A 26656-nucleotide genomic window follows, 5' to 3' on the forward strand; every position below is an offset into this window, starting at 1 on the left:
TCATCAACCAAAAATATATCTCTTAGAACTCTAGGTGACTCCACTGATCAGATTACAAACCAAAATAAGCCATGTAAAAGTTGACAGAACGTCAACACGCTGAACTAAGAGACATTCTCTCTCCAAGCTGCTCCACTTCAGTCAGGGTTTAAGCAAAGACCTTATATAACTAGTCCATCTTCTGGTCAGTACATAAACTTCTTCAAAATAAGGCAGGTTTCTTTTGAATATATTAAATAAGAAAACTTTCCCAGTAGTGTCTGCAGGTTACAAATTCTACGTACAACTTCCATACTTTTCCAACCTCTTGATGTGCTACATGCTTAGCCTTCTTTACCACAAATGTAAGAGTTCTCTCACTTAGGACAGTGGGTCGTCCCAGATGTATAACCACCTTTAACTACAATTAGCAAGTATAGTAGTGGGTTTGTGGATGGGAGGCATTCCTCCTGTCATTTCCTTGCTCTTTAATGGAATTCAAAATTTAAGTGACGCCACAGGTACCTATCAAATAATTTGTAAAAACAACAACAAAAAGCCAGTTTTGAGACTTTCACTTTGCCTTCAAAGTTCTTGATTTTTTAATGCTTACAATACTTAGGAATAATTTTACATTTTCTTTTACATTAAGAGAATTTCCCCTAAACAGGGGGAAAAATCCTATTAATTTTGTTAATAAGGCATCAACATTTCACTATACTATCACATGAGCTTTAAGACAAAAGTCATTGCATGTACATCCTGCATTGGGAATTCCCCTGATGTTTCTAATTTTGTTTTCAGGTAAAAGAAAATGCCCTTTGGAGAAAATACTGACCAATATTTCCAATACATCAACACTAAATTATAAATGTATTCTAATCTTAAAAGTCAAACAGAATGGAGACATACAAAGTTTAGGATGTATTTCAGAGTCCCAGCTTTTAAGATTAGATAGGAAAATATACAATTGCATACCCACAAGTATCAGAGATCTGACAATATATAAAGATATGAAGTATAGCCCAAATCTCTCTAACTCTTCAGGATGACCGTCATTAGCCCGTGGAAGTTCATATGCTCAATTCCAGCACTTGGTTCAAATGTTTTTCAAGGTCATAATTCCAAAAAATTCTTTACAACTTGTTACATAACGACTTCTAATGCTATACAAAGAGTGGAAGACAGATGTCTGACCCAATTACAAGTAGAATACAAGCAAGACAGTACCAAATATAAAAGGTAATTTCACTGATCTCTTGCTTCCTCAATGAGAAGGAAACAGATTTAACACAGGGGGTATAACAAGATAATACGAGAAGTTTTGAAGAAATGGTTCTAAAATTAACAATAAATTTAAATCCATGTCTGTCCAGGCAAACTACTCCAAGTTTCAGTGTTTCAGTTTTTGGTTTGGTTGGTATTTATGTGATATTCTGATTAAAAATAACGTTACAGTATTCATTGAATTATTATAAGGTACTTATTTCCCAAAGTATAGAATTTATAATGTTCTAGCACTGCATCTTCAGAAGACTTCAGAGATCAAAAAAACAAAATTGAAGACAGTATCTACAGCATGAAAAGTGTTTTTAAAATCAAGAAATATTAGGAAAAAACAGAGAAAGTTACTTCTTTCAGCTTCACCACTCTGAATGACGGTACTCAGACACAAAGAATAACGAGCAATTTCTTATAATATAAACAAGAAGGGAGATCAGAACTTTGTGAAGAAATGAAGAGTTAGTAGCACCTTCTTCCGTTGCGCTGTTTTCAAAGTTTATACAGAAAGGACAAAAAACTTTGAATAACAAATTGAAAGATCAAGTTTTAAGAAAACTGGGAAAGGTTAACTTCAGATTGAGATGAAGAAATCAAGTGGCCAGACTTGAAAGACAAATCAAGTACTCAGGCAATGAAGGAAGAACTTGATTAATAAGTTTAACAGAAAAATCAGTTTTCTGCATACTGCTTTTCTCTTGTAATTGCTTATGTTGTTAGAAAACCCTATTATACCCTAATTTTATAAGACAATTTTCTGAGACAGGTGAAGAAGTCTAGCTGTTCCATTTTTAAGTGGCAATCCTAAGTGCTTTGCAATTATTGTCAAAGCAACACACACCACATACAATTTCAGGTCCTCGGGATCTGAAAGTCTGATTTGAGTCTGTTAATATGAGCACTGGGGTTCTGGAAAGAATGCTTTCTTAGCAAGCAAGAGGAAAAGAGGGGAAGATGCTCTTGATTTGTGGAGCCTAAGACTCCTAAAACTCTTCAACAAAAGCCATGATTGACAACGTCGTTGCTCTGCAAAATAGCCTACAAAAGGTATGATCCTGTTTGTGCTGAAGATCAGTGCCCAAGTGTGGTGTAAATTCATCTAGGAGCACTGAAATCGCATTATACACAGTAATGAGCCCATGTTTAATGCTCCTTTCCCAATCTTTGATAAACAACAGAGTAGTCTATTACCAAAATTTTTCTATGAGAGATAAAGACAACACAATGATGAAAGCTCCTAGCGCAAACTGCTAGAAAGCATTCATTTCGTAATTATGAGCCATAGTTATGAACCACAGCATAAGCAAAGAACAGATCAAACCTTGCAATCCAAGTTCCCATAGACTTCTCTCAAACAAATACAGGGTTAGCCAATCTAGCTAAGAGAAACCCCTTTTACGTCTAACTATATTCAGCATTTTTGTATACCAGAATAACGTAGCTTCACTTTGCTACACATTCACTTAATACAAATTATTCAACATACTGGAAATATATAATTTGAAATATAATTACTAGAAAAATACATCATATATCATCACGATACATTCAGAAGACTGTGTGACATGATAACACAAAGCGCATATCCAAACTCTTTTAAGCTACTAACTGTAACATGCACACTTTAATAGACATTTTCAATTTATTTAGTATACTGCACAACATGCCATATTAACAATTTATGTGCCTTCTGTTTAAGCCACAAAAGCAATTTCAGAAAAATAATGATGGCAATCACAGGACATTCAACTGCTATAGTTTCAGCTTCTTTCCTTCTTTTAACTAAAAATAAAACCAAAATGCCTACTGCTTTAGCATATAAATCATACAGTCTTGCAATAACTGCATAGCTTTCAAAGACCTTTAAAACTGATCAGAACTGTAATACGTATTTCCAGGGAAAAAAAAGCATGACACATTAACTTCAGTCTAGTTTAGGAATAGCAATAGTTGTCATTTTGACTGTAGGGTATGTTTAGTTCAAAAATATTAAGACATACCTACCATTACATGTATCCCCCAAAGCATGGGAAATTCAAAAAGCTTGCAGCACCGCGGATCAAAGCTCACATACATGAAACCCCACCCTTATAGAAGGCCTGTGACAGACTTCCAAGTTACCTATAGTGCCTACACTTTCAGCAGAAAAGACTTCAGCATTATAAGACCCTGTGGAAGTAGGGAAGCAAGCTCAGCACCAATTGCAAAAATCAGTATTTGTAATCAAACTAGATAAGTACTACTATATGCAATCTGAGGAAAATTTTGAAGTGACAAAAGAAAGTTGTCCAAGCTTTGTCAGAAAAACAGGAACTGCGTATTTGTAAGTGAATGCAATCAAGTACCTTAGAGCAGAATGTGGTTTTAAAAAAGTAAAATAATATATCCCATTGTTTCACATTCAAAGTTTTGTCTCTTTGGAAGGCAACTGCTTTCATTAGTTAAATGTTTATAAAAGACCATCTTATTTGAAAGGACCCTAAGGTTTAGAAGGAACATAAGAACAAAACAAGAAAGCATATTCTTTGGACAGAAATCTAACGTGGTCATGGAAATGGCTGGTTTTGTTGCTGTTCTAGTTCTATAATATTTGAAGATAAAATACCTTCCTGCTGTAATGGCAACCTCCAGAGAGATTTATGAAAACCAGAAAAAGAAAAAAAAAACAAAACTGAAAAAATTACGTACTAAGACTGATACCCACTTGAGTGAATGTTCTTGAGAAAAAGCCATACAGCAACATTTGATAAACTGAATAATTACTGCATTACATATAAAGAGGAAAGTTAAGGTTCTACATAAAATTACAACAGAAAACATTATTTTAATTGGTTCTTTGTATTCCTTACAATAAAACAAAATTTTATAGTATCAAGTGCAACCAATAAAATACTTATTTTGACTTCTATAATTTATTTTCTTTGTTCATCAGCATCAGTTGCACCACAGGCTCCTGCTGTTTATTGTCCTGGTCGATTTTAAGCCCTTAGGTGACTTGTTAGCAAATGATTTGGAAATAAAAAGTGACGCAAAAAGCTGCGTAAATCCTTATTAATCGTTAACTCACTCTACCTCCAAGCCACCTGCAGTACCTCTTAAAGTTGATTATGGGACAGAAAGACGTCAGAAAGCCAAAACACTGAGAACATTCTGGTTCTAGTTAAAGGATGCATATTTTTTTCATATAAAACTACTGAAATTGTCATTCAAGCTTAAAATATCTCTAAAGTGCTTTGGTCAAACTGAATGTGTTAAACAGGTTGTGACTGGACTGAGTATTGCAGCAGGGAAGAAGGAACAAAACACCTTATAAAAGTTTGGTGGTTTTTTTGAAACCCCACTAGTTTAAGAACTGTCTTCCTCATCCTGAATGTCATTGACTTAGGATATGGCCTAAACCAATGAAGGTCTACTCTGCTTTTTTCTTTAAAACATGTAATACTAAAATAAAGTCAAATGTAGATATCCAGTCCTCTTACCTGCACGGAAACCCTTCCAGGACCACACGCTACTTGAGAGAAGGGCTTTGCTTCCCAATACACTAACGCTTAACAAGAAGCACTGAACCTTGAACCACAATTCTTTCTGTACAAATCCTATCATAGGTGGTAAAGCAACAAAGTAGCAAGCTGTCACTCACCTGCAATTTTACTTTTACACAGGAATCTTAACAAAATCCCCCCAAAACCTTAAAGAAAAAACACTCTCAGAACTTGATGTTTGAAAAAACACTTTTCAACTTATCATAAAGTTGCTTAATATTTACAGCACGGTTTAGATTTTCTTTTTTTTAAAAAAAAAAACATGGACATATTCAAAACAGCTTCACGTCAGTCGTAATGATTTCAGGATTTGGCAGCATTTAGAATCACAATACTGCCGATATTTTTAAAACAGAATTCCGCTGAGTTCAGCTTCACCTCTAACACATATAATGCTCTCTGCTGAGTTTAAGCAAAGTTGTCAATGACACGGTTGACTAATTAATCTTAAGAGGTCATTTTAGTAATTGATGTGTTATTCAGGTTATAGTGTTTCTCTTCTTCAATAGCTTTTTAGGACCAAACTATAAATTACAACTCACATTTGTTAAAGGCAATTTAAACTTTTCAGTGCTAAGAGTATTTGAAACTTCATTCATTTTATAAATGAAAAATGGAATTAAACTGTTAATGAACTTTATCAGAAATGGTCTTCCCCATATTAATTAACATACAAACTCCATCCTCACATTTAACTGCTTTCTGGCAATCAGTAAGTTTTCCTGTAAGGAAAAGAGGAAAGAAAAAAAATAATAAAAAAAAAGACTACAACAAATGCAGAAGTACATGAAAATTGGACAAAGGCTGTTAATGTAGTAAGAAATTCTGGGCCAGTCTCATACAGCGCCAAAGGGGGTACTTGTAGTAAACTACACAATACCCATACTAACAAAAAGATGGAATTGGTAAAACCCTTTCGGCATCAGGAGCACGCATTCCAACAATATCTGACTTTAGGTGTCTCATCTCCTGAGACAACCTCAAACAGATTTTGGAGGAATGACAGTGAATGGTGCATTAACAGGTGATTCTTCATGAAAGGCATAAAACAGTCTAAAAATATTTTCTAATATTGACATCTTAGATCCTAGGTTAGACAGTAGCCTTCTGCAGTCTAAGACTTCAGGAAAATTGCTGATGACCCTTATGGCAGTGAGGAAGACAAGTAGCAGACTAAAAATCCCAGGATTCAGGAAGCCCTCAGGCCGCTTTGGGAATGGGTAAGCAGGAGGCCTTGGGAGGCTCTCCTGATGCACAAAGGAGCTCAGGACAGCGGGTCTGTTCCCATCAACAATCGCCACAAAGTGCAAGGGCATCCATCGTCCTCTGAAGAAGAAAACTAAAATAAATTAAAAAAAGCAAAAGGAAAAAGAAAAAAAAAAAGGGGGCAGCCACACCAAGAGTCCAGCTTGGCTCAACAGGGAAATTCTAAAAATGGCAAAAAAAAGGAGGGCTAAGAGAAAGAGCAGGACAAGCTACCATGGTGTATAAAAGCAAAAATCCTGAGCTGGATTGCGCTGAGCTGTAATTAGGAACACCTAAATCTGCCTGAAGCTAAAACTGGGAGGGGATATGTCATCAAGACGTGGAAGACTGCAAAATGGCATGGCAAAACCTGCTCCCAGTGCCCACTGTTTAGGAGGGAAATGTGCTAATACCACAGTACAGGAGGACCACGCAAGATGCCACATACAGCAGCTGGGCATGTACAAGGCTAGGAGATGAGATGACACATACCTGAAAGTGTCAAGACAGCTGGCTGATGTTACCTTGAAGACCCTCTGTCAGCTTTAAGACACTGGGATGATCAGGTCCGTGATGACTAGAAAAAGGTCAGTGCCATGATAGCTTCAAAAAACTGTCAAGAAGGATCAAAATCTTTTGTACAGTAAGATTTTTGTCTTTGGACTACAAAGTCCAGAGAAGTACAGGCTGGCAGCCCTCACCTTCATCATTGTGGAAATTATATAGTAAATCCTCATGGAAACTATTCCCGAGCACATGACGAACAAGATGAGAACAGCCAACGTAAGATTTATGACCAACTTAATTGCTTTCTATGACAAAGTAGCTGGTTCTGTGGATAACAGTTAAACAGTAGATTTAATTTGATTTTAATATACGGTTTGATTTTTCCCCTCTCTCTTACCTTGGTAGCCAACGTGAAAGGCACAAACTGAATGCACAGACTAAAAAGCTGGATCCAAAGGCTATTGGTACAATGGATCCATGCGTGATTTGCACCTGGAAGACTAACAAGAGAGGAGAGCTTCCCTCCAGAGAGAAAGCCCTGTCAGACCTGACAGAGGAATGTAATTTTGAGTTGAAAACCTACGTAAGGTTCAGTAATTAAAGTGTGTATATACTACATATGTGGCTGCAGAATGAAAGGATACATTTTCTTGTGTGTACTGTATGTTACTACATATTAATCTATTTCTAATAAACTTGTCACACTGACTCGTTGAGAAGCTTCCAGACTGGCAGCCACACACTGACTTTTTTTTCTGTAGTTATAGTTGAGAAGAGGACAAGACATTTTTAGTTCTGCACACTTCTATTTCACAATGTTCAATATCTTACTCGCTGAGAATTAAAAATGGAAACACATCCCTTTGAAAAAAAGAAATCCCCCCTGATTATAGAATGAGATTCAGTCCTTATTTCTAGTGTCAGTAAGATAAAGTCTTCAAGCCATGAAATCATTCCACAGGAAATTAATTCTAGAATTTGAAAAAAAATTTTAATTCAGTAGAATCTTGTTTTATTCATATTTCTGGCTGCAATAATCCTGAGTGTATAATAAACTAGTGTCTCAAGCAAACAGCTATTGAAAAGGACATCAAATTACTATCAAAAGCCTACAGCAGCTTCTTTTCCAGTCCACTTGTTATCTGCAAAACATTCAAAGAAACAGAAATACAAGGTTTCCTTTGGACATAGCATTGATGACCTGTCCATCGGGTATGGGACCATGCAAAACAAAGGAACAAATGAGACCAAGAATACCATGCCTGCTGCTTATTCTACTAAATTGCCAAAAAAACTGTTGAATTCCAGACATCTAGGAATAGCAATCTGGAAATTCTCTACCACCAGAATGATGTGAGAGGTCTCGTCTACTTTGTAGTATAGGGCAAATCTTAAAAACAGCTCAGAGGCTGGTCAACAGTTTCATGATTGATCATATAATTTCTCATTATTACCAGCCATTTTAGTTATTACTATTGTTAATTTATTTGAATTTGATAAAAAGGTTATTTTGAAGGCAAAAAAGAGTAAAATTTTAATTACAAATTAAGATCATTCGTACAACACAAGTCATAAGCCACAACAGAAAAATCCTACCTTAAGTATATTGTAAAAATCATCTTATTTGCAGGGTTCCCCTCATTACCAGGATAAATACCACACTATCATTAACCTTCATACTCAGTCTTTTCTTAACTGTGGGTTTTGACACATAATAGATTCACCTTGGAAACAGTAACTCTGTACATAAGAAGAAAACTGTATGTTATATACATGTTATATGTTATATACATAAATATAAACACCAATTTTTGTTAGTTTGAACTAAGAAGTTGCCCTTTATACTCCTGAAGACAGTATCCACGATGCTCCCCAAATTCCCTCAAAGTGAAATGAGCTTCGCTGCATTTCTGAATAACGTTTCACAAAGTGACTGCACCGATTATGCAAAATGGGCACACACTTTGGTCTTGCTAGTTGGAAAAATAATAAACAGCACATTCAACTCTGTCGTGATACAGATATTTTTCCTTTTATTCTTTTTTTTTAAAATAAGATGAAAAGGTACTAGCATAATTTCATATATTATCAGTTCTTGGATCAAATATTACTAAATGCATGAAGGTTTTATCTTAATATTGGGCTCACCAAGAGCTAACATCCACTTCTTTTGACAAAGGCATACTGAGGGAATGGTTGAATTCAGTAAGAATACTCTTCTGCTCCATACTTGGCTGGTCACACTTTGTTCCACCTCAACCTGGACTGCATTGCAAGGAAAAGTCATTCTGATGCTCAGTCAGCTGAGTAAGATTTTTGCCTTGTCTTTTGCGGCAAAATCTGTTCATTAGGAATAGATCCACTCTGATCATTAGGAACCGCTAGGAGTCATGAATGAGATGAAGGAGGATGAACTACTACCTTAAACTGATGGAAAATACAGTAACATGCAGCACGTCTTCAGAAAGGGTGGGAAGAGACAAAGCAGAAGTGGATTAGGCCTTCCGTGGTAGCAGAAAAGTTGGGGTTTTAATAGCTGCTCTCCCAGTTTCACAGGAATTTGTTCCTAGTTTCTTCAGAGGGGCAAAGGTGCAGGTTTTCAGGTCCCCATGTAATCATTAGAATTAGAATTTTTTTTTTTTTTTTTTTTTTTTTAAAAAAAAAAAAAAGGTGCTTTCCCAGAGATAAAGACATAGTGGGTTGGGGGAGGGGAACGCTGCTCATCCTCTTATTTCTCTTCCCCACCTAGCAGGTGAAACAGATCACCTTGAAGATGAACAGCCAATCTGGATATCATTACCAGAAAAACTGGTTGTTTTTCTGACTCATAGTTAAAAGTTTCAGCAGCTTCCAACTTCTCATGATCAGTGTAAGACTATGCAGTAAACAGCACCAATATTACAGATTGTTTCTGTTGTTGAGACATGACATTTGTATTATTCCTTATAAATCTGTGTGTGCCAAAAGTTAAGACCACTTACGAGTCAATATTGGTCTCAAACACCAGCACCATTCAGTGGTGACAAGGCCACAGGTAACTTCTGTTCCAAGTTACGTGTTTTCTCCACCAAGATTTTACATGGAAATTCACTGAAATCTCTCTGTCCAAATCTTTGCTGCCCGATCAAGCTAAGTTGCTGTGTTTTTCAGGCATCCAAATACAAAGCCAGCAATTAAATGTCTGATTTTACTTTCAGTCCTTTGAATATTCTGCACAACACTTGGCACGGCTGAGTCACAAAGGCCAAAATCAAATTAAAATGCAAATGATGTTTATTATTATGACAAGAAAAAAATAGAATTATGTAGTCAAAGTAACTCATTTTTATGGTCTATGTCACTTACATGCATAGTCCTAATGTATCTAAGATAAGAATAATAGTACTTGAAGTATAATGACTCAATCAGAAAAATAATCTGAACTTGAAATCAACTTCTCTACATAGTTGTATTTCATAGTTAAGTTTTGACCTTCTCTTAGTAAGTGAAAAGCACCTTTTTGCCCACATATTTATATCATCTCCACCTCCATATGAAAATGCTGGAATCTTCTTTTCTATAATTTTTTTCTGTGCACTGATGAAATATACTTTTATGTTTATTGTCTGATACAAGGAGGAATATTTCAACACAGTTTATGTCCTCTTGTTTTGTGCTTGGTGCCTCAATGCCTCTTATTGTAAATGCGAACAAAAATAAGCTAAATATACAGCTCTTGACAAACAGCAAGCTAAAATACTAACTGTTGTTGAGGAATATGAAGATGATATCTTCTCAATAGAAAAAAAAAAATATCTGTAAACAACTAGCTACCAGGTGCAAAAAACTTCAGATTAGAATAATCTCTTCTCCTCCTTCGTCTCACTGAAAAAAAGCAGCATCTTGAGTTTTGCTGTTATGAAAAAAAAATAAAAATACTGAAAGGAATACTCTTTATCAGTTTCCTTTACAAAATGCTGATTATTTTTATAAACACCAAAGTGTTTTTTTCTGTAATGAAAATGTACTCGGAACTCAGCTCTTCAGCTACAAAAAAAAAATAAAAATAATGCTTTAAATGTTTATAAAATATATTTCAATATTTTTTTTGGCACATACATTTTTAAATGTTTTTCATGGAATTTAAGTTCAAACAAAAATGTTTTACACATGTACTTCAGTAATGATATGGTTACAAAAGTAATATAAAAGTACCTAAGTCATACAAACAACTGTAAGAAACTTCCTCATCAAAACCAATATAACAGAAAAGTGGCTGAAAGAAAAGTCAGTGTATCCTTTATGGATCATGTCAGTTCAAAGATTGCTTCAGCATGATAATCATTTACTTTAAAAAATAAAGGCATTTGTTCCTTTTAGAAAAAAAAAACAACACAAGTTAAGCTTCACAGAACTGTCCTCAGAAACAATCTGCATGTAAGAGCTATAACATTAAACTTTAAAGATGTTCTTGAGCACTTTTGTACCACATGATACAGACAAATTAAAAAAAAAACAATACAACGGACATGTCTGAAACTACTGCTGGTTAAAGTAACACTTGGCACTGCATTCCACATGAAGTTGAGCTAGCAGGTATATACAATGTCGTTAAAAATAAACTAGGAATCTAGACATTTGTACTGAAAAGAAATTCAAATCACCCACATTCAGCTCCATGTACTCAACCAACACCTAGAGGGTTTTGAATGTTTTAAATTATTTCAGAAGCTTCTTACCCCTCTTCATCAACTTAGGAAATAGCATTCCTAGAAACACTAACAAAAAACTGTGACAGGAGAAAACCTACATTTAACATTTGTTCATTTCTTGATCAATATCTGTGGTCTAAAAGCTGTAGTTTCTCAGGCTGGAAAATAATTAAGCTGCTTGACCTGTACTTCTGTTGTCTAAAGATGTCTAAGATGACTCAGATATATGTGTACACAATACTCAAATGTAAAATGACTCGATAACAGCAACAGGAAAAATCAAGGAAATAAAACCGGTCATTATTTTAAGCCTAATGCTCGCAAACCTTCCTTCAGAACTTCAATTCAGTCAACATCTCTTCTAAGGCTTTCCTACTGAAATAATATAATGCTGCTGCTTCTCTCAAGATTACTCAGATCAAAAAGGCAGCAATTTGTTTTCCTAAACTAGTAACATGTAAAAGGGCTGTCCTCACTCATCTGACTGGAAATTACATTAAATCCAGCATTGTCACATGAGATGTTATGTATGAAAACGAAGACAAACCCTACATTTATGACATCGAAAATAATTTTAATACTATAGCTATCAGATAATCTTGCCAAAACAAAACAAATAGATAGCATAAAAAAGATTAATAGAATCTTGTACATAGAATGAGTCTTGATAGGCTGATTAGTACTTAATCATTCTCCAAATATTTCTATTGCTAAATAAAGCTTTAGTGGGAGTGTCAACAAAACCACATGCCCTGAAACTAGTGCCACTGTATATGCAGAGGCAGTATTTGGGCATCGCTATGTTCTTACAAGATACCGTACTCCTTTAAGACATAAACAGTGCACACAAGGACTTCTCTTCTATGCAACCATTACACAAAACTTAAACTCAGCTACTGTACTGGAGATGGTCTGTAACCATCCCACCTCAATGCATCAGCTACGCAGATTAAGTAAGAGTCAGGTCAGGGCAGTATTTGGTTGCAGCTGAGGCAGAAAAAAAATTGAGCTCTGAAGTGATTTTGATAAATTTATAGTGTTTAAATTCAGCAGATAGAGCTTATTGTTGTCATTCAGTATTAAAATTCTGGTATGATACGGTGCTAAAAGAATTCTGTGATGGAAAGATACGAGACGTTGATACCACATTCATCAATCCTTAACATCCTATACCTTGAGCATAAAAAGCTCTGCCGAGGCCTGCCAAACATACAGATTAACCTGCTTCAGTCAACATAAAGCACAATCTCTCCTGCCCTTACTAACTGTAATGTAAGAGCTGTTTTCTGGCTTCTCGTGGATACAACAGTTAACAACTTCCACCACTGGAGCTAAATACCAGTTTTAAGACCCACTGCATGGACAGCATTGGCACTGAGAAAAAAAGAATCTTAGTTTAGGACTCCATTCAGACTTTCCATATACATGGATGTGATGGCAACTCACACTTTAACATGTGCCCACTCTGTAGGCTGCAGTGTATGAGCTTTTTCACATCTGCCTCTGAGGAAAAGAGCAAACATGCTGGAAGCTGAACCTTACAAAAGAACCACAGTAAAACACGACTGCATGAATGGTACGCTTACTGCAGGCTGCTGGGCAACTTGCTTATTCTAGAAACAATTTTCCTTTACTTCAGATAACTCACAAACTTGCCTTCCTCTAGGCTTTTTCTCTCCCCATAAAAAAAGTAAAATAGGGATTTTATATCTTAAAGACCGTGGATACATACACTTTCAACTGGGTAACACAGGGGTTACTGAAACTGCAGGGGTAGGTCTTAAGATATTTAGACAAACTGTTGCATCCAATTCACTCGATCTTCTCAAGCTTCAGGCTGACACCTGAAAACTGGTTATCTGCCCAACTAGTAGACTCACATTTGTCACCTATTCATGTTACCATCTTCATGACTTTCTCCTAGCTCCAAACTTACTTCTAATATCAAGCTACACACTGTTTTAAAGAAGCACTTGGATTTGTGCATCATTTCTCTTCCACCTCCTTTTATAAAGAAGTACTGTTTGCCTACCTGGTCTTAAATTATGCTACATTTTGAAGATGCTTAGAAGGTGTTCATATATCTATGACTATTTCCACATGAAATGTGCCCTGTTTAAGCCAAAAAAATGCATTCTGCTTATATGAATAGATACACGACTGAAAAGATGTAAGGTATCCTCTAGATTGTGCCTTGTGTTATTTTCCATGGGTGACAATCTCATCAATACTTCTGTTTTTCAAATATCCTATAAACATCAATAAAACACAAAAGAGAAAAGACGGACATACTAGACAGAAAATATTGCACTGCTCAGCAACTAACTTCAATCTGTGCCTTTATTCCTTAAGCAAAAACATATTATGCACACTCTTGAGGACAGTAACTTTCCCTGTCCATAGAAAGTATTGAGAAGACTTTTGATGCTCACAGGATACTAGCAATTACATACCACCACCCCCTGTTTTACGCCATTACTTGCTACTGGTCTCTATGATTAATTGTAAAAATAGCTTATTCATTATAAAAATAATTTTTGTTGCTATCTCAGTTATAGGAGTTTCTCAAATTAACATTTTACAGAGCCAGTCAACAATGCGTAAATGGATTACTGTGACTGAGGGTTAACCAGCCCTGCCACTTCTCTTAACTGTCTGCGGGGCGCAGTGCGATAAAAAGTTCATATATACGTCACATTGCACTTCCTCTCTACAATATCACATTTAACAGATTTTTTCAAAAGTAAATATATTAAAACATATTTTATATTGTATAGTATTTGATTTCTACTATGCATTTTTACAGTATAATTTTGTTTTTCCATCTCTACGTTGCTGTTCGCAATTACAATACATAACAAGAGCTGATGGTAACTCTGGGGACTGGTGTAGGCACCCAGGCACCTGCAGGTGCTCAGTGCAATATGTACATGCATGGTTGTAGTATACAAATACAGATACAAATTGTTAGAAATTTTACAAAGTATTTATATTCAGAGAAATTAAATTATTCTGCTGAAAGACTAATTAAAAATATGCTCTTAATGAAGAAGCATCAGCATTTGTTCCCATTATCTCTTGATTTAGCCAGGCAATACTCAACAAAATGTTAACGAACTGGTCTTTGCATAGCACTGCATGTCAGTCGCTCCACTTCAGCTCCCTGATCTAAAAATCCCTCACAAAACCAATAAACTTAACTTTCAGATTCTTTGGCAGACACATATTATTTGTAACCACGAGTATATGACTGCAATAACAATTCAGAGTATTACCACAGGAATGTTAAGTAAATTAAGAAAATAATCCTATAACATTTAGTTCAGCTAGTTAACACCATCAGTTATGTAAGAAGCTGATGCTGAGCTGTATTGGGTTTGCATGGCAAGATTTTGGTAGCAGGGGGGCTACAGGGGTGGCTTCTCTGAAAGATGCCAGAAGCTTCCTCCATGTCAAATGGAGCAAGTTCCATCTGGCTCCAAGATGGATCGGCTGCTGGCCAAGGCTGAGCCCATCAGCAACAGTGGTATCGCCTCTGGGATAATGTATTTAAGACGGGGAAAAACCTGCTGTGCAACAGCAGCTGGAGAGAGGAGCGAGACTATGTGGGAGCGACAAATCTGCAGACACCCAGGTCAGTGCAGAAGATGCTCCAGGTGCCAGAGCAGAGATTCCCCCGCAGCCTGCGGTGAAGACCATGGTGAGGCAGGCTGTGCCCCTGCGCCAGTGGAGGACCACAGCAGAGCAGATACCCACCTGCAGCCCATGGAGGTTATCGGGGGGGGCAGATCCCCACCTGCAGCCCACGGAGGGTATCAGGGGGGGCAGACCCCCACCTGCAGCCCAGGGAGGGCCCCACGCCGGGGCAGGGGGTGCCCGACGGGGGCTGTGACCCCCTGGGCAGCCCAGGCTGGGGCAGGGTCGCTGGCAGGACGCGTGACCCGGGGGGGCCCACGCTGGAGCAGTTAATGAAGAACTGCAGCCCATGGGAAGGACTCATGCTGGAAGAGTTCATGGAGGACCGTCTCACATGGCAGGGACCCCACGCTGGAGCATGAAACAAGTGTAAGAAGCCTTCCCCCTGAGGATGAAGTAGTGGCAGAGACACCATGGGATGAACTGACCACAACCCCCATTGCCCATCCCCCTCGCCACTCAGGAAGGAAATCAGGAATTGAGTCTGTGAATAAGGGAGGAGTGGGGGGAAGGTGTCCTAAGATTTGGTTGTATGTCTCATTACCCTACTCTGATTTGATTGGCAATAAATTCAATTAACTTTCCTGAGTTGAGCCTGTTTTGCCGGTGACACTAATTGGCGAGTGATCTCTCCCTGTCCTTATCTCAACCCACAAGCCTTTTGTGATATTTATTTCTCCCCTGTCAAGCTGAGGAGGAGAGTGATAGAACAGCTTTGACGGGCATCTGGCATCCACCCAAGGTTAACCTACCACATGAGCATAAGATACAGATATACACACACACATACATGGCAAATAACATTAAAAAAAAATAATCACTGAACATGGTTCTATGTGTTTTTTATGGAAATAGTTGCAAAATTTTTTTTCACAGGTTGACTGTTTTGTCTTTTTTCTTAAATACCAAAAATACCTGGAAGAGTTCCCCACTTTTCTTTTTCAGTATCATGGACTACTGAGCATTGTGTACCCCGAAATGGAGATATATTGTCTTCGTAAAGCTTACAATGAACAGGACTGAGGACAACTTAAGAGTTGCTTCAACCATGGGAAAACAAAGACTTCCTTTGTCTGCCATGAAATTTCCCTTTTAATCAGTCAACATGTTTTCCTTATTTGCTTGAGTTTAGGGAACATTTACAGGGAGAGGGGAAAACCGGCACTTCTCTCAGAAAGCAGAATTACATGATTCTGGCTTCTTCCACCAGTTTGCTTTCATTTTTGCCATGGAACATCCCAAAGTAATAAGCCAGTTTTGGATACAGAGTTTGTGACACTTGGTATCAATGACCACTGAGAAGGTGTTTATCTCTCTCCTACCAATACTTATGTAACAGAAACACTTTCTGAACCTGAAATTATTAGATTGCAGTCTGAAACTGATAGATTTTGCAGCCCACACAACAAATTAAAACACAATCATTATGTTTGCAAAGAAAAGAAAATTAAGTGTACACAAAAAAGATTTAATTGCAGTTTCAAGCAATGTGATGTTGTTAGTGAAACATCTATAATTACGCTATTTAAGAGAAGACTAACACTCCAATCACACACTCAGAGACTCACTTAGGTTGGAAAAGACCCTGAAGATGATTGAGTCCAACTATTAACGTAACTCTGCCAAGCCCACCACTAAACCCTGTCCCCAGGTGTGACATCCACACGTCTTCTCAACACCTCCGGGGATGGTGACTCAGCCCCGTCCCTGGGCAGCCTGTGCCAGTGCCGACAGCCCGTGCAGTGAAGACATTTTTCCTAAAATCCCATCTAAACCTCCCCGGCGCAACCCGGGGCTGTTTTTTCTTACTCTGTCGCCTGTTACCTGGGAGAAGAGGCCAACACCCACCTCGCTACGGCCCCTGCCAGGCAGCTGTAGGGAGGGATCAGGCCCCCCCCGAGCCCCCTCCTCTCCGGGCTGAACCCCCCCGCTCCCCCCCGCCGCCCCCCCAGCCTTGTGCCCCATCCCCGGCCGGGGTCCCCTGCAGCTGGCTGAGGGCGCTGCCCCCCTGGCCCAGGCCGTGGGCAGAGCCATGGCACAGGGCTGGCCCCAGCACGGAGCCCTGGGAACACCCCGTGTGCCCGGCGCCCCCGGGAGGTGGCTCCATCCCACCCCCGCGCTTTGGGCTCGGCCGCCCGGGCAGCTTTGACCCCAGCGCAGAGCTCGCCCGCCCGGCCGGCAGCAGCCGCTGGCACAGGGGGTGCTGGGGGAGACGGGCCAAAGGCTCCGCTGGGCTCCGGGTGGGCAGCACGCGCGGCCTCCCCTGTGAAGCTGGCAAGGTTGCAAAAAAGTACTGAAGGACCAAGTTACAAAAGACCAAAAAAAGGGAAAACAATAGTGAAAAGCAGACCGTCGCATGTGTTGTGTATGTCAGGGTACCCAATCTGGCTGAGGAACCCGCTGTTTTGAAGGATCAGACCGCGTGTATGAAAGCAAGCGAAGGTTTCCAGTCATTCTGAAACCCGCACGGCTGGAACTTCAGCAACAAGAGAAAGAATTGTTATTCCTTCTGCTTTTATAAGGAAACATATTTAGGCTTCTTACCCAAATAAGAACAAAATAAATGACAGAGATGCACTTTTTTAATACATATTTAAGGGGCTTTTTAGTGTTCTCAGTTGCGTTTTTCCATCTGATATTTAAGGCAACTCATTCATCGATGTTGCCTGCATTTGAGAAGCAGCCAGTTACTGACATAGATGGAGAATTCTTTAGAAAGAAATAGCGCTACAGGTAACTAATTAACTTACTTATATATAGCCATGGCACCATTATAATGGGTATGCCTTGATTGCACACTCTGAATTGTATCCCTTATGCACTACAGTCAAAAGTTAAATGGCAGCTTATATAAATAACATACAGCAACAATATAATACTCAGCTACAATTCACAAGCATGTAAAATAAGCTTACTGCAACTGAAAAAAATTCTGTTTTCCCTAGAACCGAGCAAAATAAATTCTATGCTCCCCAGAGCATACAATGCAACCTGATGGGTCTATCTCACTTTTTCTATACACTTAGTTTAACCCTGAAAGCAAAACCCACAAGCACCATCACATCTCAAAACTACTTTAGAACTACAACAAAATGGTAGTTAAATTGGGTGAGGAATTTTATGCTATTTATCCTTAGTTTGGGGGCACAATCTCTTATTCTGCTCAGAGATTTACAAAGAACATATTGTCCCCTCTGCGTAGGCTTTGCATAGGTTTCTCTTACTTAAAAGCTTGCAATGATATTAGTTAATTGCCAGATTTCAGCCACCTCTCCAACCCCTCGCTTTCAGTGGGCGTGAAAGGGTTTACTTGTAATATATATTGCTACTGACTGAATTTTATCTTGTTCTTCTGGATTCCCAGCAGTAATTCCCAAGTTAGAGGCTTCCCCAGAAAGCACGTCAAAGGATTCCCACCCACACACTGAATATCTAACAGGCCCTGACCCATTTTCTCCTTATTAAAGCAGCACTAGATATTTAGGAAAAAAAAAACCACACAAAAACCACCCCAAAAAAAACCCAAACAAAAAAAAAAAAAAACCACCAAACCAGAGACACTAAATGAGTGCAAGAATTGCAGTTAGAACTCTACCCTCTTCAGATCTTAGTTCTGAAAAAAATCACTACCAAGAAGCAAAGAGACACATCTAAAATACAAACATCAAATTATTTTTCCTCCATGTTCTCATTTAGAGACTTACTACTCCAGCTGTCTTTCTGCTAAGTACAACGACGACTTCATTTATTAGTCCTGAATATAGAAAAATCCCCTAACTTAACTATACTTACTTCCTCTTCCGACCATATCTTTGGGCGTATTTCTGCAACTTGAGCTTTAATAATCTTGTAACTGGGTGACTTAAGATATAGGATGCTTTTAAAAATGAAGCCTCTTAGTGAGTAACAGTGGGAACTGTGTGATTTTACTAAGATTATTAAATGTTACCTAACCAGAAGAAGCAATAACAATTAACGCTGAATAGAACTGAATCTTTTTATGGTAGGACGGACTACTGCCAACACTACTGCAAGACTCAAGCTGTTCATGTAGTTAATATGCTGGAATTTATTAACATCCCAAATTAACCAGGTACAGTATTCTAAGTGAAACAAAATGGTCACAAAATTCAGTTGATGTATGACTTTCAGTTGGCCCATTGCATTCACAATTTCAGACACAGTGGGAATCAGATTTACTGGTTACAGCTGCATAACAGCCTTTTCCCGTCCTTGCGGCCTCACCTCCAAAGGAAGTAAAGCATTTCAGCAAGTCAAATAACCTCTTCCAAAACAGCAATGTTAAACAGAAGAGGTGAACGCCCCCCCCACCCTAGTACAGGAAAAGAACAGAGTTTATACCTCTGTGCTGCAGTTCTCCAGTCAGTTACATCTACATCTGTGCTTACGGAACGGACAGCCCTACATTTCTCTCAGCTTGCATCTGCATGCTGCCATTGCCATTTTTAAGATACCACAACTGTTTCTGTGGCTCCTTCTGTGGCTCCAGGGAACCATTTCACCCGAGACTAGACCTGACCAGATAGAGATGTCAAAATTCCCTGAGCTTTAGATGTCAACACAGATTTGAATTAAACTGATAAAATTATGATAAAAGGATTTACTTCTAACACAGTGCAGAAAACAGACAATAAACCCCATAATATTAGATCAACCATCCTTTAATGAATACTGAAATAAAAAATTCCATTTATGAAAGCTCCATATCTCATAAGTAAATCCATTATACTTACAACTGATTTGTAAGCAAATCCTAGCTTTACCTGTTATTGATAAATTATATACTTATACCTCCTCCTTCCCCCTTTTAATTTAACAATACTTTATGCAACTGATTTCACAAGAAGATCAATAATGAGCAAATATACCATATATGAACATTCTTTTACCTTCATTTTTGACATACAGCATTATAAAAAAAAAAATAATACGTTTACCTTCTAAAAAAGGATCCACCTGTTCTAATAGGAAAGACGGGAGATGAGGAAAAACACCAAAACAGTAAGAATACTGCTCTATATCTTACAATGTATATTCAAGTGGCATGGAGTGATCTTTCAGAGATGAAGACTTTTCACTAATAACTTAAAATTAATGTTATTTGAGAATTCACTTCATTCTACTGATAACTTGAGTCTGTAAAGGTGGACAACACCATGTCTGGAGTCCAAGTAACCAATGATTTTACAAACGGAAATAGGAACTAGGAGACCTCCTTTGTTTATAAAGCCATAGTAAGTTACATAACTGTAAGACTATATTGGTTAAAGCTCATCTTTTCAAATATAAGCAGAGAAATAACTACGTCAATCACTGGCAGAACAGCATCCAACACTTGTAAAATCTCTTCACCTATCTGGAAAACAAACTTCCTTCACACCCAGGTTTGCATAGGACACTTTACAGATAAACACGTATTGAGTCACAAGAGACTTTTCATCATTGTCTTATGTAGTGTGAATGTTTTGGAACATTTTTATTAGATATAAGATTAGCTTTAATCTGGACTACATTTTTTTTTTTCTATGACACAAAGAATAGAAGGCACCACAACTCCCATGACATCTGGTAGAACATCTTTGTAGGCTTACTTTAAAAGTAAATGGACTTTCCCTTGCCGATATTCTCCACGCTATTCTGTCAAAAAGAGCATTATCTGAAGAAATAACACTTGAGAGAGGAATTCCACAAATTTTTAAGTATACGCTGTATGTCACTTCAGCCCACAGAGAACTAAAAAATTAGAGAAACATATTTAAGTGGTCTTAGAGAGCAGGATGACTAGAAGCTGAGCTATGCTTCCTTGTCATAAGCTTGCATTTTTCCCACTGGGCCTCTGACAATGGCACTTGAAGAAAGGAATGCACAGTTCAGCCTTTTCTTTTAGAAAAGGTGAGGAACACATTCTGCATTACTCAAATAGCACTGCTGTCTTACTACTCCTTTTTTTATGTGGGGAAACATGACTGAACAACCAGGTGTCAACCTTTTATCTGCCTCTTCCCATTTTCTTCTTACTGGAACATTATGCTTTTCCTCATGTAAAAGCTCTTTTGAAATAAATATTCTTAACATTTTCAACCTGACAGCATGTGTTCTCTCCTTCCTACTTTCCCTAGGTTTCTTAAGTATTAATTATTTCATATTATTTAATTTGTATCTACATATTTTTACTTATTTTCAAATCTAAATAGCACTTTCTGAAAAGCTTATATTCATTTTTATATACTGCACACCTTTGCATGAATGTACTCATGCTCTGACTGGGTTTTTTCTTGAATAAATTGAAGTTTTTGAATAAGTTAAAGGAACAAGAACCTAAAAATTGCATTTAGCAAGCAAATTCAGCACTCTAAACAGAACTAGGCATGAGCTTTACACAGATACAGTAGCTTACTCAATTGTTTAGTAGTTTCTGAAGCCAGTGGCAAAATATTTAGCAAACCTAATACTGAATTAAAATTATTTTCTTCTTTTTAAAAATTGAACTATTCATAAGCCTTCTTTAAATTACCTCATTGAAAGTATATTATTCCATCCTTTTATGTACAGCTCTGCCATCAGAATCATCTCAAAGCAAGCAGAGCACAAGAATCTTTTTAAAATCAATTTTAAAATATAAAATTGGTTACTTGATGCATATTCAAAATTAACAGAGCACAGAATATGCATTTAACTCCCAAAACCTCAGAAGAAGTTGCACGCAAACACTCATAAATTGAATTGGATCTCCTGTTCAACTGGGTACACAGAACATACAATGCTATTCTACAGTAAGCCATTAAAATCTATGTATTAAAACTACAGGAACGTATTACATTGTGAATATAAAACCACTGTATCAACCTTGACCATATTTAAGAAAGGAGAAGACAACTTACGGGTACAATTCTGAAAGCTGCTGAGCTATTTTATAAGCTGTGGGGTCCCTGTCTAGTGCATATACCGTAACGCCGCTGGCTTTCTCTAGAAGAGCTGTAGTATGACCTCCGGCTCCAAACGTCATATCAAGGAAACGCTGTTGAGTGAAAAAGACAACACCTTTACCTTAGAACAGTGATAAACTGATTGTTGTTTTAAAGCTTCTGTTGCTAATCTCTCTCATATGCTAGTAGTAAAGCATAGCATTCAATATAGTCACAATGCCTTTTTGTAAATACTTTCATATTCTGTGCAAAATTGGAATCATGTCAGAGTAAGGTTTTTAGAAGCTGGGACCTCCCCCCCAACAATCCTTCCGGAATAAAAGGACAATCGCTTGTACAACCTGCTGCAGCTTCATACTCCTCCTAGTTATTTATATTTTGAGTTGAGAGGAAAGTCACTTGGTTTGACTGCCTTGCTTTGACCTTGCTCAATGTGATGGACACAAAGATTTATAGGACATAGGACTATAGGAAGTAATCAGCACCATCTACTTCGTAAGAACGTGTCCAGAAGGAAGGCTGATGTACTGTGTATCAATCCAAAAAATGACACTACCATAGTTTTATACCACAGATCAAAGTGTGATGGCAGCATAGGCACGTATATCCCGACTGGGATTCACCTAACTAGCACAGAAAACATAGGTTTGCAAGACACAGTACCACTCATTTAGGGTTCACCGTGCAAGGACAAAGCTATGTAAGATAGGCTGGATCTGCTGGATCTTCGCTACCATCATGACATGCCCTAACTAGATGCAGAATAGCACAGGAATACCCACCTTCACAGCAATCTCACTGCAACTGCTGATGTGGCATGCTCTATGGGCTTAGCCACATCTTTTGATAAACAACATACACTTCCTTGCTTCTGAGGAATACTTACTGCCCATGAACATATACCATGGTTTTTTGGATAGAGAAATTTAGACTGAAAAGTTTTTAGTAACACCAGGCAGAGACAGCCATTCTCTCCAGTCTTCTGGACTGAAACTGATGGCAAATTTAAGGAACTCTGAATGCACTCTGACTAGAACATACAGGTATGGATGGAGTCAGCACAAGTTGAGTAAAATTGGGCATTGAAATTCCTATAGCAAGTCTCTCAGAACTCAAAGTTCCTGAAAATACATGGAAATTTCATATTCTCACCTTCACGTCACAAAAAAGTAAAATAAGACAAGAAAAAAACCCGCAAAACCAGAACAAAATCCCCCAAAAAAGGCTTTCTATCTCATACTTGAGAAGGATAATGGGGGTAATAGGGTCATCAAATCTCACACAGAGACAAGATGACTTCAAAAGGCTGGTTAACTCCCACCCACATCATGGAGAACATCTGGAAAAAACTGGTTTGCCTGCAAAGAAGGGAGACTTAGCAGTGGTGTGCTGCTGGTCCCAGCAGGGGAAAGGAAGGGAGAAGCTGAAGGGCAGCTGAGGTAAGACTCTGGAAAGGTGACCGCTGCTCTCCTGATGGCTCTGCAGTTTCTGTAGGCTCATTCCAGAGTTGTTTCTGCAGTTAGAGTCCATTTGACCAACAGGCTGACCAGGAGGCTTTGCTCCTGAGGCTTCCCTAAGGAACAGTGACTTGGGACACAGGGCTATAGAATCCTGCTAATGGGAGTAACAGAAGAAAATTAGGTAGAACGTAAGGCTCGTTTAAGGTGTTTGGTTTTTTTATCTGTACAACAGCAGTAGTGTTTCTAGAAGCTGTCCCACACACCTTCCTTCCCTCCTTTGGCCTGACAACATCGGCACTTAACCGCTTAGAAGTCAAGAACTATTTTGTTGACAGAAATAACCGGCTCATCGCTCAGTAACGCAAAGGTTGCATGACTGCAATCCCACTTCGGAAGGATTTCCTTTTCAATTACTAAGAAAGTATATATAATTCTATACTCTAGGGAAAACATACTGGAGTTTAGAAAGAGATAGATTTTTATTGTTTTATGACAGTGTATTTGAACCAAAGCAGAAATGTGACTGAACAGCATCTTCTCTAGTTTCTGCCTCTCTGGATTCCCATAACTCTTCCCTCTTGGCTGATTCAACTAACTGCTGTTGACTGGGGCAGCGGGGGGAATCGGACTCATGCAAGCTAAATGAAAACAACAAATTGTCCATATCCTCCAATATGAATACCTGGTCTTTTTTTTTTTTTTTTTTTCCCACCTCTCAAATTACTTCATGTGAAACAGATTTTGGAGACCGCTTACCAAGCGCAATTATATTAAATAGAAATTAATGTGAACTACACTTATGCACAAAAATTATACACCACAAGTTAAGCACCTTTTAGGGGAAATTTTGTCATTTCTCTCTTGAAAGAATTAAGATTCAAGCACAAAATTCCTCTGGATAAAAACAGAAATTCAAAGGCAACGAAGAAAGGCCCAAACATTTTTCCAGAAACAGTTTTTAGAAAACATAAATAAAAGCCTTTTAAATGGAAAATCCATAATACTAAAACTGAATATTTATGAGACTAATAATAAAACTCTACTGTGGCTAAAAGTATGTGCAAATTAGGATCCTTTAAGATCTTTAGGTTGTCACGGTACAATTTTTGTATTATACCATCATGCTTCCTAAGCCTATGCTCTAGAAGCAGAACTTCCCTATAATATTTTACAAAGTTCATGCAGGAAAAAAAATTGAGTTGGCTCATCATCCAACATTAAATCGCACCACTCATACAAAGAAATATAGAGATTAGAAATACAGATTATTTTTCTTGTAAGCAGTATAAGACAAAGTTACATTACAGAGGATATAATATGCATACTATACAAATGCTCCCACAATATATCTAAGCATTCAGATTTCTCTTCTGCCATAAAAAAAAGTATATTCACTGAAACAAATTTACAAGCACAAAACTGAAACACTCAGAAAAGTGTGGGTATTTTTTTAAAAAACATAACTAACCACGAAAATTTAGCTAGGTTTTGAGAAGACCTGCATACCTTCAAAATTCCACGATACTGAAAACACTTTCTATGCAAGCTCTCACATTATCACCGTTGATCAGATTCAGAGAACCTCTCTTCTGACAGCGGGTCCAACTCAGTATAGGCCTTTTTTCCACTACACTGTTACCTGTACTATCCCTGTAAAAATCCAATACTGGCTACTGAGTGGCATATTATAGTAATTAGCAAAATTTGTATTATCTCAAATGAAAATTAATATAAAACTGGAATTTTTAACCCTGCATTTAGCTTCAAAAATTAGAAATACTAACATGAACTCTGACAAATATATAAATCCTCTTAAATGACTCTTAAAACTTCCAAAAAATATCTGATATATGTATTTGATTTGCACTCAAGTCACTTCTATTTAATCCTTACCAGAATAACGTACATAAGTAATACAAAGACCTTTCACTTTTATCTTTTATTTCTGTAAAAAAACTCCTTTTGAAATAGTGAAGCAACAATAGAAAATTAAAACTACCTTTTTATTTCTTGCATACAATTAATCCACTCAGAAATGGACTCAAAAAACTTGGTCAGAACAGTCTCAAGTGTCATTTAGGATTGCACTTATTCCAGAGCAACACAAAACAATCAAAATTACTCTTGGAAAAAGTAGGTTTAATCAACATGAGTAACGTCATCTGCATTGGGTTTGGTTGTTTTGTTTAAAAAACAACAAAGAATTGCTCTGATTTGATATCATAGCTAGAAATCTAGCACTAAAATTTTGAAAAATCTCAACACAACCTTCCACGAAGTAAAGCTACAATGTTGGCAGGAAGAGTCAAAGAAGGTATAGGAAGTGCTCGAACCAGCTACTTCGATCTTCTTTACAACAAAAGTTTGAAATAATAATTTTATTTCACTTAAACTCACTAGTAAAGTTCCAGAAAATAGTCTTTCTTCACCCATACATTTACCAATTGCTTATTTATTGCACATCTGTTCTTTTCCTAAATATTTAATTCTCCTTTGGTGATCCCTACAAAGTATTACACAGATTTGATCCTTTGTGCCTTTCCCTCACCAACATCTCCATGCTATGGAGAAGGTCCTTTGTTTCATTAGGTTTGAATAGCAGGAACTCAAAATATGAGTTAGCGACCTCTTTGGCCAAAATATCCAGACAATTTTGCTATTTAAACAACTTTTTTTTTTTCCCCCAAAAATTAATTTTTGGAGGTCTCGTGGCTCATTCAAGAGCATTTAATTTGCTATTCTGCTTAAGTCTCACCTTTTCTCACACACACCTGCCTCTGCTTTCAGTGATTTTAAATTTGATAAACTTTAAGCTTAATAAACCCCTCATACATGCTGAATATTGATGAACCACACAGATCTTCTAAATAAACCAAACCTCCTAAGAGTGCAAAGGAAAGAAGAGAAAGGATAAGGATCATTGTACCATGACATAGTGACAAGCTCTCAATATTGTGACAGCATCAAAAAGCTATAGTTAAGAACTCATACCAACACTGACGGTGAGTAAACACACACTCACCAAAGTATATTGCCCCTTCTGAAAGAACCAACACAAACTAACCAAACCTTTAAGCAACAGCAGACAACTGTAATGTGATCTTTACACTGTGAGCACTACATAAAAGAGGATACAGCTCTGATTCAAGCAGAAGTGACTGCAGGACTGAATACACAGTGCTGGACAAAACACTGCATCACCAGCATTAACGGCATAGGCTAAAGCATTTTTGGCATCCTAGCAAACCTAATTCAGGCCACATTAAGTAAATTTTGGCACAACCTTTAAAGGTAAGAAAATCCATGGA

General features: G+C 37.6%; 1 protein-coding gene across 8 annotated transcripts in view; it reads right to left on the reverse strand.

The window, feature by feature from the left end:
• METTL15 (methyltransferase like 15) overlaps positions 1-26656 on the reverse strand; it is a 95907-nt gene that overhangs the window by 35402 nt on the left and 33849 nt on the right. For all 8 annotated transcript variants that reach the window (XM_040607806.1, XM_040607807.1, XM_040607805.1 and 5 more), the window contains exon 3: positions 21844-21980. In XM_040607806.1, coding sequence (XP_040463740.1) covers positions 21844-21980 — 137 coding nt within the window. The remainder of the gene's footprint in view (positions 1-21843; positions 21981-26656) is intronic.

Source organism: Falco naumanni, chromosome 10 (genome assembly GCF_017639655.2).
Source record: "Falco naumanni isolate bFalNau1 chromosome 10, bFalNau1.pat, whole genome shotgun sequence".
In the NCBI taxonomy this organism is placed as follows: Eukaryota; Metazoa; Chordata; class Aves; order Falconiformes; family Falconidae; genus Falco; species Falco naumanni.